The sequence below is a fragment of the Trematomus bernacchii genome, unplaced genomic scaffold (genome assembly GCF_902827165.1).
Source record: "Trematomus bernacchii unplaced genomic scaffold, fTreBer1.1, whole genome shotgun sequence".
Taxonomy (NCBI): Eukaryota; Metazoa; Chordata; class Actinopteri; order Perciformes; family Nototheniidae; genus Trematomus; species Trematomus bernacchii.
Genome location: NW_022987583.1, coordinates 124,834 through 141,208, shown reverse-complemented (window position 1 = coordinate 141,208; position 16,375 = coordinate 124,834). Strand labels below are relative to the sequence as shown.

The window sequence follows — 16,375 nt, the reverse complement described above, 5'->3', positions numbered from 1 at the left end:
CACTACACTACCCAGAATCCTCAGCTATTGTTCCGCTTTGCCTCAAGCTCTGTGATTGGTTGACCTCCAACTGCATTCCATATGAAAAAAACGTTTCGTAAAAGATAAAATCATACTTTATTCAGCAGTGCTTGCTTTACTCTTTGAAAGTCATCACATGAATGCATTGTAATTAATGGTTTGGCTGCATTAAACATTACACATCTGTCGTAGTTCTTTATTTATCTACAGAGATCGGGCTCAGAATAGACCGGAAACTATTCTTTTACCGTTCTATTTTAATTTCACAATAAAGTTAGTAGTAATAATTTGTTTTGATATTATTGTTTTTTATTAACTACTAGACCGCTGGGTCATGTTAAGACCATCTTTTCTGTGTTGCTGTGGGTTTTTTACATCGCTTTTGTGTTACAAATATCAAAACAATAACAGAATATATCCGTCGTAAACTAAACCAGAAACAGCAGTATATTTTATTTTGTTAACACTGTAAACTTGACAGCTTTTTAACCTGCACCTCCTACTGGTTAAAGCACGTTCTTACACGTTTAGAGTAATTGCAATGCAGGTAGATTGTGTTGCTTTTTAATGACTGTTTTAAAATGCCTTTTTCTTAATGTCTTTCATTTTTGTAAAGCACTTTTGAATGTGTTATATTTTATGAAAACATTTAAATATTAAGAGTAAATACTCTTAATATAGTTGGAAAGTGGAAGGTCAATGATATAAATAATATAGAATAGAAAATATCAAGAAGATACTGTAAGTGATCTCTACAATAAAACAGTTTAGTTTCCTGATAGGAGGATGTGCAAAACAGACAAACTAATAAGGCTTTATTTAAACATTAAAGAATACTTTAGGTTAAGGTCTTCTTTTAAATAAGAAAAAAGCTTTGGGGGTATCTACAGATATTAAGCCTGACAAAGTACTTAACGTCTAATATATTGCATGGTTTGTTTTGGGACTTGACAATCAACTTTCCTGCAATGTTAACTATGTTGAAGCACTTATTTTAACTGATATTATACATATTAATTATACTCTTATAAGATGTATGTAGATAGTATAAGAAATGTGCAGAATATGTTTAATGGTGGAGGTACACAGATATCGATAGATGTCTTGTAATGCACGGTTGAGGAACCTGTGACCCAAGTGTTTCATTCATTGCATAACTACACCGTAGTTGTGTATATGATATGTCAATAAACCTTAGAAAATCTTGAAATCTTGAAAGGGATGTGCAAAATAGCCATTATATACAGTTTTTAATTAACTAATAGTAGAGAATAACGAGTAATGAATATGCTTTATAGGGATCTGCAGATAAATATTTAGTCTTTCTGGGTAGTGTAGTGTCTTCTGCCATCCACACACTCCGAAAAAATATTTGTTTCTCCGAATCGAAAGGGGAAAATACAAAAGCATTGCACACAATTTAAACCAATCAATGTTATGTAATTAACAAGGATAATCTGGTGTTTTTGAGTTGATGAGTAGTGCAGATATCACTGTAAATAAAATCAATCGACAGTAAGGAGAATACTTACTTCCGGGTGTAAAATCCTCCGTTATCCAATGAGAATGGACGCTCACATTGCTCTTTGGGTCCGTAATACAATAAAGGGGACATGATCAAATAGGAATATAATTATCTTTTAAATAACGTTAACTAAAGGGAACAATCTATTTGACACAGCTGAAGCTCTGGCCTTCCTTAAAAACTAACTAATTTAATAAACACACAATGCACTGTTTTTTGAGAACAAAAATTGGTAAATAATATACCATAATACATTCTGACGAAAAATAAAAATTATTATGAATACAAATAAAATAAAAGAGGCTCCTGTGAGTTACTACAAGCTATAAAGTAGATTTTAAAAACGTTTTATAGAATAAAAGCTCACTGCGGGACGTTGTAGAAATGCGTGTGTGCACCACGACAAAGGAGCCTCATTCACTTTACATTGGGGTTGTTTGCGTGGTGCAGACACGTAAATGTAACAAAGTTCGTGACTCCACCATGCACTGCGGTGTTAACCTGTTAAGCACCAAGCCTGTTTTTCATGTTTCAGGCTCGAAAATGACATGCCCAAAACAAATGACTACAACTTAACTTCTAAAAGGGTTATATGAATAATTTATTTTATCAAAGCAAGGTTACATCTGTGAGTTGGATGTAGAAGTGTCAGAATCAATATAATTCAGATTTTACATAGTAAAAAACTGTAAATTATAGTGTCCGTCCAAAAATTATTTTTTACAGATAGTGAAAACTACCCTTGGATGATGGGTTAGTAGACTAAAAACTTTAGGAATCCAAAGTACAACATATAATAAGTACCCTGTATGAAGATTGATGGAAAACAAGTGACATTTGACCTTTTTAGAGAGGTTTAGCCAAAACCACCCCACCTCTGAGGTGATTTGGGTGAAAATGTTTTTTTTTTCCATATCTCTGGCCCCCCTTGCTCGATTTTGATGGTTGACACCTCTTTCTGACCGTTAGAGCCAATAGAATCGAAGGGGGAGGCCCACACACACACATTGTGAAGAGAAAAGGTGGGGGCTGCGCGCATGTAAATGTCCAGCAGAGTGAAGCGATCTCTCGCTCTGGCATTTGGAAACGAAAAAAGCAGTTTTATTGCTTATGGATTATCAGAAATAATTTGAAAGAGGACACAGACACATTGGATTAACCTATAGATTAACTGCTGCATCGTTTTTATGCCATTGAAGACCAGTTTTGACCAAGGTAAGCCATGTTAGCGTTTCTAGCTACTTAGCTCCACATGTTATGATGTACGCTTTCGTTTATAGCGTCGCAAATGTTTATCACTGAGTGTTGAGGTGGGCACCACTATAGATTCAGTGTCTCCAGGACGCGTCTATCGTTTTTCCAACCCAGTTTAGATCCCACTTCCGCATTACGCAAGCATCGACGCAGCGTTACGTCACAGCATCAACCTGGCGTCACATCCCTATGGTTACATCACTGCCTCACGCGACACACCCGCGAAATCTGAATCTGACAAGCGAAATACCGTCCTTTTAAACGCCGCATAATATACAATATACAATATAATAGTGCTTCTTTGTCAATATGACTGACGACCACACTTATGCAGTGCTGAGGTAATGTTAATTCATCATTTAATATTAATTCCTGATGGATATAAGAGGGATACATTAGCAAACATCTGTATATATAGCCTATATATATATATAATGTTTCGTTTTTTTGTTTGTCATCTAACATATTAACGTTTTCACCTTCTGTTTAGGATGTAAAGGTATCTATTTAATATTTTATTTAAAGGTAGACATTTATAATATGTTATTTTGTTATATAATACAACATATAACATTTGACATTAATAACATATTAACGTTTTGCCATGTAAAAATAAAATGTTGGGACATTTATAAAAATGTATTCCTTTACATAAAAGTGCTTTCCAGAGGTGTAAGAAGTGATAAGATCTTGTACTTGAGTAAAAGTACAAGTACCAGAGTGTAGAAATACTCAAGTATAAGTACTAAAGTATTAGCATCAGAATAGTACCTGAATAACTATAAGCTGGTTTTTTTGCTTTCATTTCAGACCTCGTGTTTTAGTGTGCTCTGGAGGCACACAGAACAATATAGAGGAGTACCCGCAGTTGAAGGTATCTGATAAGACCTATCTCTCAATACTATGATGAACATCAAATTACATTGAATGTGTTTGCTCATATCAATGCCTCACCTACACATCATCATCATCATCATCATCATCATCTAAACTATACCACTTAATAACAGACTTATTGTCCAGATAAAAGACAAGGCATTACAAAGAATAACATGCAAACACATGAAGTACATTTAAAGAGAATATAAACATGTTAGCATAACTATACCAATGTTTTAGGATTTTGAGGGTTGGATTTTTATTTTTCAGACTTTTTAAGCCTGCAAGTATAATGTGTATTCTACTCTAGTTCTAAGTAAAGTCAGTACATTTTAAACCTCATGGTCCTCTTTAGTTCTTCAGATCATGGCAAAACTCTTACTGGTATTCTGAGCCGACACAGTATTATGTGTGTGGATTTGAATGAATAGTTGTCTGTTTCCTTGTAGGGTTGGCTACCAGGTGAGTTCAGATACCACGTGTGCCAGTATGAAGAGGTGGTTTCACTGGGGGACCACACTGGTTTTGAGGCCACTTTGAGGCTGGATGTCCACACTGTGGAACAGGTCAAGGAGTGGGTACAAAAGCTGAAGGGGTCATCAGGGGTGACATGGAGGGTGGATGTTACCCGACCCAGGTTGGGGAAGCGGGTGCTTTTCAAAGTAAGTGTTGTCTTGTTGATATTTCTTGAAGTTACCTTTTAATTATCCTTTTTACTTTGACCTGTACTATAATAAATCTGCTTTATTTTGTTCAGGCAAGTTATAAGTGTCAGCATAGGGTGAACCCGAGAGCAGCCAAAAGCAGCAAGAACACCTGCTGTCAAGCAAAAATGCACACGACACTCAAGAGTACTCGTGGGGAAATGAAGTGAGTTTACTGATCCACATACTTATTATTTCACGTTTTGCTTTTTTTACATAATATTGATATATTGATTTATGTTATAGGACCGAAGACCCACACATGCCTGACCTACCATTTAAGGTTATTCTAATAAACAGGCACAACCACAATCTTTTTGTTGCGGACGCCATCCGCCACCGAGATGTTGGGGAAAAGGCAAACAACATAAGCCGCGTTCACACCAAGTACTTTTCCCACAGTAGTTCCTGAGAACTTTAGTTAATGAGAGTTCTTTTAGTTCTGACGAACTAAAGCAGATCGCGTTCACACCAAAATGAGTTCCTGGGGGTGGATTAGGCAAATGAGCCGCTGACGTCACTTCTTCTTCTTCTGCTTAGATTTTCCTGGCAGGCTGCAAACAACTTCACGGCGAGTACAGTAGGTGGCGGTATGCACCTTAAAGTTGCAATCCGCCAAAAAACCGAGAGAAGAAGAAGAAAAGCTTCCGCTTCCGCTGTATGCTTCTGTTTACCTTCCGACCTCAGACACGGTATGGAGTTGATGTTTTGGTGCTCGTGTTATACAGCTTCGTAACGGAGTTATTTAAGCCAATAACTCAGCCACAAATAAAAATACAGATCGACCATTCAAATGCAATAGAAATGCTGAGTCGGAGGCGAAGGCGGTTAAGAAGCCTTAACAAAAGGATTGGACCACGAAAAGCACACGCTATGGACATGTTTCGATAGCTGAGGATGATGACCGTTATCACGCCCAAAGAACAGCAATGGTACGTTCATTAAATCACATTAATACTATCTAATGTAGGATTTATGGAGTTATGTAGGGCTAATTTGTGTCTTTGTATGTATTCCAGATATGCGAATACTACGGAACGCGTCGTGTCCCGCGCTCTCTCTGGGTGAACAATAGTTCCTCGGCCTGGTGCACACCAATGTGCAGTGGATCAAAGTGGATCTTTTCAACTCCTCTGTATTCGCCTGGAAGCAACCATTGGGGAGACGCAACCTAAACAAATCGCCACGGGGCAAGACACGCGCACAGCCCTTGAGGCATCTGAACAGCATGGAAATTGTAAATTGACAATAAAGCTGATCTTTTGTACTGTGCATTTGGTTCTCTCTTTTATTTACCACAGTCAACAGACACAATTACAATAGTGCAGACACACCTTTGTGCAAAGATTAAATGTCAGTATCAAAACAGTACTCATACTGTATATTTGTATATTAATATGAGTATATTATTATGTTAAATGTGTGTTAAAGACAATGGGATGAGGTTGAAAGCTCTTTAAAAAGCTTTTGTATACCATCTTTACTGTGATAAATACATACATGTTAAGCATACACATCTGAAGAACTACGTTACACACACACAGGTTAGTCTGTGTACCGCTGCACTGCTGCTGGTTTAAACAAAGACAGTCATGATGCTAGTGCCGTGCATGTAGGTTCTCTTTTATTTATCAGAAGCAGATCAATAAGTGTCAGTAGTATCAAAACAATATAATAACAGTGGCAATATATATATAATCACAATAATACAAAATTAACTGTCCCAGGTGTAGGCAATTTGGGGTGAAGTGTCTTGCCCAGGGACACAACGACATCCTGACTGCAGTGGGGTTTGAACCTGTGCTCCCCTGATCCGAACACCAACGCACCAGACCACTGCATCACACGCCTCCCAACAAGTCATTGTACAGTTTATCAACGACAAGTTTTTCTTAATTTTTGTATTGAAGGCCTGTTGGATTTAATCAGCTCGCTTAGCACTGCCAGAAGCCCAGCCTGAAAGGTATTTTGTTGCTCCACCTCGATTCCTGGGCCTTGTGTGAATGCAGCAGCCGTTCGTCGTGCATCTCCTTGGCACGCAGGTCCTCATTCTCCTTGCTGACCATGGCACGGCGGGCCATCGCTATGATGGTGTCAAGGAAGCTGTCATCGCGTGCCCACTTTCCTAAGGTGAAATATGCAAGATACAAGATCAGTTTAATCGCAACAACGACACAACATTGTCCAAATCTGTCTCTGCAGGCACACAACAGGAGGAACACAGGGAACACCTTTGATTTGACTATTAACATTTTAAATGGTGAAGGCACTAGCAATTGGGGGATGGAGGGCTCTCAGGACATGATAGGGACAAATAGATACAAATTAAACGTTTTACAATTTTAATGCAAGCATTAATGATGCTATGAAGCTTTGAATGATTCATACCGTAATAGAATAAGCCACATAGTCTTTAAATAGCCTTAGACACTTGACAGTGACTTTATTTAAAAGTTATTTCTGTCTGTAATGCATCTTTGCACCACATTGACATGATAAGCTGCAACAATCACATTTAAATTAAATAAGTGGAGGTGGAGTGTGACTGTGTGTACGTACCATTTGACGATTGACCAGACGATGTGGACCCCATCTGCAAAGCAAAACAAGTTGATCTTACAAACACTTCCTAACATGTAAACAACGCTCTGTATGAACGTGTGAAGCAGAGTGTTAGCCCACCTTGGGGGAGCGTGTCTGGGGTAAGTTGACGGAGTGTTTCAGCCTTTTGACGGCCTCAGTGATGGCCTGGGTCTTCGTCTCGTCCAGAGCACAGCACAGGTTCTTCAGAGTCTGCACCACCCGCTCCACCGTCTTATACTGGGTGATCTGAATATAGAGATACACGTTGGTCAGAGGTAGGAAGTAGCGGAGTACAAATACCTCGTTACTGTACTTAAGTACATTCCACTACTTATTTTTCTGATCACTTTTTACTTCTACTTCTTACATTTTGAACACAAATACCTGTACTTTCTACTTCTTACATTTTGAACACAAATACCTGTACTTTCTACTTCTTACATTCTCCAAACAGGCTGGTTCCTTTAGTTTGAATGTGTGTTTGGTGGCGTGATCATTATTATTTAGAGTCATTGCGTGCCTATTGATTTGAACACGATCCGTGTATCCATCATTTCCTGGTCTTCTCTAAAGAAGAGGGACCAATGAAAACGTTGTCATGTTGCCGTTGTTCAGCATGGAAACATTCATTAGCTAACAATGACATTATTGTTCTATTAATATAAAGGGAGGTCAGGTACTCTTTAAAACAGCTGGTAGTTATGGGTACTTTTTACTTAAGTACATTTCAAAGCCCTCTTTACTTTTACTTAAGAAGTTTTACCAGAGTATTTCAAACACGAGTATCTGTACTTCTACTTGAGTAAAGGATGGAGGTGTGTGGCGCAGTGGATAAGTGCATTGGTGTTCGGATCAGGGGAGCACAGGTTCAAACCCCACTGCAGTCAGCATGTCGTTGTGTCCCTGAGACACTTCACCCCAAAGTGCTCCTGTGGGGATTGCCCACAGTATTGAGTATGTAAGCTTTGGATAAAAGCGTCTAACAAGTGACATGTAATGATTCAAAAAGCTTTTGAATATTGAATAACAAACCAATGTGGTTTACTTGTTATCCACAGTTTAGCTGCTAAATGTTTTTTAGCAATGCTTTTCTTTGTGCTCCACATATCCACAAGTGTGTTTTCACCTCCGTTCCCTCCTGTTTGCTGCAGTATGGCAGCAGCGGTCAGGATGGACCGGGCACAGGGTGTGGAGCTGCCTACTCTCAGCGGGGGGGAACTGAACGTGGAAACTGTGTTTCTCTGAGGGATCCTCCATGTAGTCTGAGAAGCCTTCTGAGGAAACAAGGTCAAACTATTTAGGATAATACAAGGAACAATGTTTAGGCAGTAAATAGAATTTCAATTACATTTCTACTTAAATGTGCAAAAATATTAGAACATCAGTCTTTGTGGCATGCAGGTAATCAACTGTTTAAGCTTTTACCATTAACATGTAGAATGAATGTTGCAAATTACTTGAAATTAGAGCAAATAGTAAATCTATTGTTTACCTCAGTTTAGCCACAGAGGTCCAGCTAGCATGCTAATTGCTAACGCTATATTATCGTTTTATCCCGGAGGGGAAAACTAGTTTCTAATCCTGAGAGAAACACCTCGCCTGAAACACACGATTAGTGCCATGAGTTAGTGAAGCAAATTACAGAACATTGCACACTTATTCACAAGTCAAAACGTGTTCATAGCGGGCATGGATGAGAATAGCTAGCTAGCTAGATGTTATTAGCCAGCTTGGACCTAACGTTAGCAAGTTCTACCATGGCTAGCTCGATCTACTGAGCAAATAAAAGTACATCTAAGACCAGTATTGTGCAGATTAAAACAGTGCAGTGCATGTATTTTATTTTACCTTGGTAGTCGTCCCGACATGACTTTGCCAGGTCTGCTAACTTTGCTGATCCACGGAAACGGCATTCAGTAGAAGCTTCTGAATGTGGCGCTTCGCGTCCTCCGAGTCAATCGCCAGAAGCGCAGACACATCCTCATCCTCATCCTCATCCTCATCACTCCACCGCTCCAATTGATTTATTTAGTGTTGCTATAATAACTGCTTTCACAAAAGGAATCTCTTCGTGTGTGCTGCGAAGCGAGGAAATACAATGGCCGCTTACAACAAAAAATTCTGAGTCAAACGGGCGTGGTTTGCATTCCGCACAGCCAATCAGACGTACGAACTACTTTCTCCCACGACAGACCCTGCTCTGTGGCAGGGACTGAAAAGCGAGTCTCGCGAACTATGTTGAGCTACTTTAGTTCCTGGGGCTTTTTGGTGTGAACGCAAATATATCGTAGTTCTGATGAACTATTGTGGGAAAAGTACACCAAAGTACTCCGGTGTGAACGCACCGGAGTACTCACAGGGCTCTTTGAAATTGGCCACACTCCAACATCTGCATCCTGAAACACGACCTCCAAATGGAGTATGGGCAGCGTTATGTGTACGTGTCGGCCAACAGGGAGATTTGCCCCGACCTGCCTTATGTACAGAGGTGGGTATCACATCTGGAAACATGGTCAAGATACCTACTACCCACTATATAAATAACGATGCAATAAAAACTATGATGTATTCAGTGAATACAAATACGCTTTTCTACTGCATGTAAGTGACACCCATACCAACTAATTCATTTTCTACCCAGACTGTTCCACAAGGTGTGTAGGGAGGAGTATGGCACGCAAACAGGTCCCACGATGTTGGCAGCGCTCAAGCTTCAAGTGGAGATTTACAACAATAAGTGTAATGACACCTGTGCTCTCCTGGGAACAACTTCCCAGGGAGCTCCTCTTGTGGTTGTGTGTTCTCCACTCATGAAGAAAGTGCACCAACTGAAGCACAGTGGGGAGCTGTGCTTCATAGATTCCTCAGGGAATATGGACAGGGAGAACTGCAGGGTATTCCTCCTCCTGACCCACAGCTGTGCAGGTGGCCTCCCTCTGGGCATTCTCCTCTGCCAGTCTGAGGATGAGCAGACTATTGCTCAAGGGCTGGAACAGCTAAAACAAGTTGTTGGAGAGAAGGGCTTTGCTGGCAGAGGACACGAAGGGCCACAACTGGTCATCACAGATGACTGTAGGGCAGAGAGGGGAGCTCTGGGAAAAGCATTTCCTAAGGCCACACTTCTCCTGTGCTCCTTCCATCTGCTACAAGCAGTTTGGAGGTGGCTGTGGAGCAAGGAGAGTGGGGTCACTCACGGAGACAGACCGGCACTTTTTGCCATTGTAAAAGAGATGCTTTACTGTCAGGAGATAGGCAGTGTGGATAGGCTTTACAGCGAGGCAAGAGGGCATCCAGTTGTAGCCAGGTTAGTGTTTAATGCAGACAAGTTAGTGATGTTTTGTTTAGCCATATGAGAGAAATTGACTTAAATAACATCCAACACCCAATGTAATGAAGTGATTAAGCTTTACTGTTTGGATAATTTTTTCTTTTTTTAACCAATTGCAGGTATGAAAAGTTCCTCAGGTACTTGGACCGACTGTACGCCAGAAGAGAGTGTTGGGCCCTCAGTTATAGAGGCAGTTTCCTCACCAGAGGAAACAATACCAACAATTTTGCAGAAGCGGCAATGCGTGTCCTCAAGGACAAAATACTGCAGAGGACAAAGGCCTTCAACCTTCCTCAGCTGTTTGATCTGCTGACCTCGAGGCTGGAGACCTATTATGAGGCACGCATTGTTGATGTTGCCCTTGGACGCTGGGAATCATTCCAGCGAGCAAAATTCCTCCCCCAAGATGGCAACATTGCAGCATTGCATATTCAGCAGGTAATGGATATAACAGCTGAAAAAACATAATATGCTATAGGTTTATCACTACAGAATCAATACGCACATATGTCACTTGTGTAACAAATACATTTATCCTTGTTTGACTTGTGATTTTGCAGATTGAGGACAAGAAGTTTGTGGTGAAGGGATCTACACAAACTTATGATGTAGACATGGATTTGGAGCTGTGTTCTTGCCCTGCAGGACAAACAGGAGCGCCTTGCAAACACCAGGCAGCAGTGATGAAACATTACAGCTGTTTGTCACACTCCTTTCTACCAATAAACCCAGAGATGAGAGCAGAGCTGATGAAACTGACATCCGCAGGTAAAGTCAATATTTTAACAATAACTGGTGTAATGAGACTGCCAACATTTCATGTTTTGATTACAAGATAAAGGATATACACTGTTTAGTTTTTAATTAATGTTGATCCCTTAATGTTTTATAGAAACCATCTCTTTGGATTTCCTCCAACCCCTCAGACTTAAAAGGCAATCATGTCAGTCGTTTAGAAGTAAGTAATACACAAAACTTACATTAATAATGGTGTAATTATATAAAATAATTGAAACTTTAAATCAAAATAACAAAGTAGTTCTATATTATCCATGTCCATCACTAATACCATGTGGGACACACAAAATTGATGTATCTCTTGGTATCTGTAGGCGCTCATGAACCAAGCACTACGCATCAGGAGCAACAAGATGAAGGTTTGTTATGAACATTTCAACTGAACAACACACACACACACACACACACACACACACACACACACACACATGCACACACACACACACACACACACACACACACACACACACACATACACACACACACACACACACACACACACACACACACACACACACACACACACACACACACACACACACACACACACACACACACACACACACACACACACACACACACACACACACACACACATACACACACACACACATACACACACATACACACACACACAGCTGTTGCACGCAGGAAGTCAGGCGCTGGCTCAAGACGGCGTTTATTTTCTGGGCGCCCTGTGAAACAGCATAGTTTAAGTTTGGCAGTGGTGTTGAACACCAGCCATTCAAAAAAACATTAATGTATTTATTGTATCCCTCTGTTTAGAGGCAGGACACTTCAGTGCCCCTCTACACCCTCTGACTCCTCGTCACCCCCACCCCTCTGTTTAGAGGCAGGACACTGGTATTCGGTGCCCCTCTACACCCTTTATGTATCTGTTTGTATATGTGTATGCCTTTCTTTCTCATTTGTTTTTCACCTTATGTCTTTGTCATGTCTTATCCCATTTATGGCCTGTACCTTGTCGTGGTAAGTGGGCTTTTTACCAAATCAGGCCTCAAGGTGTATCTCAAATGCTGAAATATAACCTCCCTGTTAATACAAATCCATTACCCTACATCACAGTATGAAATGACTAAAGGTCCACTGCCCTCTGCAGTCATGAAATCTTTCCAGAGGCTGGTGTTGATCCAACCTTAAGGCCCCTACACACCAGGCCGATATCGGCCGTCTTGCGTTGTTGGGCGAAAACGGGTTCCTTGTCGCCCAAAGTCAATTTGGTGTGTCCCGAACCCTCGGCCGTGACACACCTTCTTTGGCCTTTCACGGTCGACACCCGGCCGATTCAACATGTTGAATCGGCCGGGTGTCGGACACAAGCTATCGGGCCAAGAAACCACTCTGATCAGCTGTTCAGCTAGCAAATGAGAAGCGAAACGGAAGTGAGGGACGTAAACAAACGATTTAAGGCACAAGACAGCAGCTAAACACAAACAAATGTCCTCTCTTACCTCCCACACATAGCAGGGACATCTCTGATATCGGCGGGAGCGTCCCCGGCTGTCCTCTGCTGAGAGCTCCGTGATTTGTTTGGTCAAGTCCGGTTTTTCATCTCATCGTAAATTTAGCAAGAAGTGGCCATTATTACATTGCTGACTCAATAAACTACACACCCGCCAGAACACTGCGATCATCAGATGCAGGTCTATTAACTGTGATTTGATAGTATGTCTGCACTTTATGTGCTCATTTCATCATTCATGTATTTTTATATTCTAAAACATGTTTTCGATGGACGAGAGTGAAAATGGAACGCACATGCTATTTGTTTGTTTATATCAGTCTGTTCTTCTTCTCTGTCTTCCGTTTGTTGCCTATTTTGAATGACGAATACACACTACCGCCGCCTGCTGGTAAGGAGAGTTATTGCCACTCACGCATGCGCAGTTCGTACGTGCTCGACTGAAGTCTTTGCGGTGATTTCCAGTGCGACACACGGCCAATACGCAGGAGAACTCGTCGATGGAACTGTCGGTGTCGGGTGTCGGCGAGTTCTCTGGTGACTGCCTGGTGTGTCAGGGCCTTTAAGGACATCACATGACCCCTGCTTGACCTCCTGCAGTTGATGCAAACAGGTAAGTGGATCATGCAGTCAACTTGGGATTGTATCCTGGGACTTCAGCTCAGCATTCAGCAGTCCCCTGCTCCTACCTCACCCCTCCCACTGTCCCAGCCTTCACCTGGTGAGACATATACACCAATTAAAAGGCATGATTATTACAGTCAACCCTTATTCAGAGTGCCTAAATGTATATATATTTTTACAGTGCAGATTTTGGCTTTTTTGGGACCATCGCACATGTGTGTAAGTAACAAGTAATGATGTATAATCTGCAACAACTGTCAGGTGGTGTTATTGATAATCTTTGCAAAAGAGCCCCCACCAATATTGATTTTGACAAATATCTTTTAATTGAAATATGGGAGCAAAAACAAAAGGGTAGAATTGATCATATCATATTATGTCATTATTATTGCAACTGTTTTTATTATATTGTGTTGTTTTGTTTATATATATATATATATATATATATATATTTATGTGTGTGTGTACAAATGATTATTGCAACTGTGTTTATTATATTGTGTTGTTTTGTTTGTGTGTGTTTATTTATACACACATATATATATATATATGTATGTGTGTGTACAAATGAATTAATATAAAGTGTATATGTGAGTGTGTGTATAAATGAATGAATAAATCTGTGTGTATAAATGAATGAATACACGTGTGAGTACATATAAGTGTGTGTTTATATATATATATGTTTATAAATGTGTGTATATATATAAAAACAGTATGTGTGTATATAAATGAATTAATAAAAGTGTATATATATATATAAAATAGTATCATTAAATAATGCTGTCAGATAAATGAAGTACACAGTAATAGTTAAGGTTATAGTCAATATTCTGCACTTACACCAGCTGATAAGATCTTTAAAACGTCTTTTGTTTGTCCTGAAAACGAAATTTGAGGATACACACAGGCTATTATAGATGATAAAACACCAGTAATACAATCTCAGGACTCTTCGATATGGCTTTGATTATAGGATCGTTTACTTTCAGTCAAACCAACTATTCAATATTCTGCTTTACAGCTATAACTGCCGAAGATGAAGTCTGACGCTATCACGTAGAGCTACGTCGATGATTGCGTAATGCGGAAGTGGGCGTGGTTAAATCTAAACTGGGTTGGAAAAACGATAGACGCCTCCAGGACACCAAAAACGAGTGGTTGGCTGTGCATCTGGGATAAGTAATAAGGGAGTTATTGTGAGTTTAAGTGCCGTTTCAGGTTACATTTTTTCGCTCGTGGATAATTCAGAGGCTGAGTGTTAGCATTGTGGGGTTTTTTTGGAAAAAAAAATTAAAAAGATCAGTTAGCTGAGTTTCTTCCCGTTACATGGATATAAAACATTCATAGTTTCATTAAATATTAAGATTCCTTAGACGTTGTTTCCTGCAAATGACGCGTTTAATGGTGCGTAACAGGTTAAAATAAAAAACATTTATATTGATTCTGACACTTCTACATCCAACTCACAGAGGTAACCTTGCTTTGATAAAATAAATTATTCATATAACCCTTTTAGAAGTTAAGTTGTAGTCATTTGTTTTGGGCATGTCACTATTCTGATGCTAATACTTTAGTACTTATACTTGAGTATTTCTACACTCAAGTACAAGATCTTATCACTTCTTACACCTCTGGAAAGCACTTTTATGTAAAGGAATACATTTTTATAAATGTCCCAACATTTTATTTTTACATGGCAAAACGTTAATATGTTATTAATGTCAAATGTTATATGTTGTATTATATAACAAAATAACATATTATAAATGTCTACCTTTAAATAAAATATTAAATAGATACCTTTACATCCTAAACAGAAGGTGAAAACGTTAATATGTTAGATGACAAACAAAAAAACGAAACATTATATATATATATAGGCTATATATACAGATGTTTGCTAATGTATCCCTCTTATATCCATCAGGAATTAATATTAAATGATGAATTAACATTACCTCAGCACTGCATAAGTGTGGTCGTCAGTCATATTGACAAAGAAGCACTATTATATTGTATATTGTATATTATGCGGCGTTTAAAAGGACGGTATTTCGCTTGTCAGATTCAGATTTCGCGGGTGTGTCGCGTGAGGCAGTGATGTAACCATAGGGATGTGACGCCAGGTTGATGCTGTGACGTAACGCTGCGTCGATGCTTGCGTAATGCGGAAGTGGGATCTAAACTGGGTTGGAAAAACGATAGACGCGTCCTGGAGACACTGAATCTATAGTGGTGCCCACCTCAACACTCAGTGATAAACATTTGCGACGCTATAAACGAAAGCGTACATCATAACATGTGGAGCTAAGTAGCTAGAAACGCTAACATGGCTTACCTTGGTCAAAACTGGTCTTCAATGGCATAAAAACGATGCAGCAGTTAATCTATAGGTTAATCCAATGTGTCTGTGTCCTCTTTCAAATTATTTCTGATAATCCATAAGCAATAAAACTGCTTTTTCGTTTCCAAATGCCAGAGCGAGAGATCGCTTCACTCTGCTGGACATTTACATGCGCGCAGCCCCCACCTTTTCTCTTCACAATGTGTGTGTGTGGGCCTCCCCCTTCGATTCTATTGGCTCTAACGGTCAGAAAGAGGTGTCAACCATCAAAATCGAGCAAGGGGGGCCAGAGATATGAAAAAAAAAACATTTTCACCCAAATCACCTCAGAGGTGGGGTGGTTTTGGCTAAACCTCTCTAAAAAGGTCAAATGTCACTTGTTTTGCATCAATCTTGATACAGGGTACTTATTATATGTTGTACTTTGGATTCCTAAAGTTTTTAGTCTACTAACCCATCATCCAAGGGTAGTTTTCACTATCTGTAAAAAATAATTTTTGGACGGACACTATAATTTACAGTTTTTTACTATGTAAAATCTGAATTATATTGATTCTGACACTTCTACATCCAACTCACAGATGTAACCTTGCTTTGATAAAATAAATTATTCATATAACCCTTTTAGAAGTTAAGTTGTAGTCATTTGTTTTGGGCATGTCATTTTCGAGCCTGAAACATGAAAAACAGGCTTGGTGCTTAACAGGTTAAAGAGTCCCTCTGTGTCTCCTCCACAGGAACATAGCTGCAGTTTAAAGAGTCCCTCTGTGTCTCCTCCACAGGAACATAGCTGCAGTTTAAAGCGTCCCTCTGTGTCTCTTCCACAGAA

The 16,375-nt window shown here is 39.7% G+C and overlaps 2 protein-coding genes across 2 annotated transcripts; one reads left to right on the top strand and one right to left on the bottom strand.

The window, feature by feature from the left end:
• Positions 1-5,554: 5,554 nt before the first annotated feature.
• Positions 5,555-9,361, bottom strand: LOC117480766 (phosphatidylinositol 4-phosphate 3-kinase C2 domain-containing subunit alpha-like). Its single transcript, XM_034128215.1, has 6 exons — positions 9,324-9,361; positions 8,093-8,111; positions 7,066-7,212; positions 6,943-6,976; positions 6,443-6,508; positions 5,555-5,592 (listed from the first exon to the last, which is right to left on the bottom strand). The coding sequence occupies exons 1-6, from the start codon at positions 9,359-9,361 to the stop codon at positions 5,555-5,557; spliced, it is 342 nt and encodes a 113-aa protein (XP_033984106.1).
• On the top strand, positions 9,276-12,253 carry LOC117480767. The gene is made up of 7 exons (XM_034128216.1): positions 9,276-9,454; positions 9,608-10,270; positions 10,414-10,732; positions 10,855-11,062; positions 11,187-11,252; positions 11,407-11,451; positions 11,879-12,253. The coding sequence occupies exons 1-7, from the start codon at positions 9,381-9,383 to the stop codon at positions 11,941-11,943; spliced, it is 1,440 nt and encodes a 479-aa protein (XP_033984107.1). The 5' UTR covers positions 9,276-9,380; the 3' UTR covers positions 11,944-12,253.
• Positions 12,254-16,375: the final 4,122 nt, after the last annotated feature.

What these genes read in the sequence shown, in the direction of transcription:
- LOC117480766 (XM_034128215.1), bottom strand. Translation starts at nt 9,361, where the DNA reads ATGCAGATGTTGGAGTGTGGCCAATTTCAAAGAGCCCT. An exon ending in CCCAGACACGCTCCCCCAAG is followed by an intron (nt 6,977 to 7,065) that starts GTGGGCTAACAC and finishes TTTGCTTTGCAG; the next exon opens with ATGGGGTCCACATCGTCTGG. An exon ending in GTCTGGTCAATCGTCAAATG is followed by an intron (nt 6,509 to 6,942) that starts GTACGTACACAC and finishes ATTTCACCTTAG; the next exon opens with GAAAGTGGGCACGCGATGAC.
- LOC117480767 (XM_034128216.1), top strand. Translation starts at nt 9,381, where the DNA reads ATGGAGTATGGGCAGCGTTATGTGTACGTGTCGGCCAACAGGGAGATT. An exon ending in GACCTGCCTTATGTACAGAG is followed by an intron (nt 9,455 to 9,607) that starts GTGGGTATCACA and finishes TTTTCTACCCAG; the next exon opens with ACTGTTCCACAAGGTGTGTA. An exon ending in CAGCATTGCATATTCAGCAG is followed by an intron (nt 10,733 to 10,854) that starts GTAATGGATATA and finishes GTGATTTTGCAG; the next exon opens with ATTGAGGACAAGAAGTTTGT.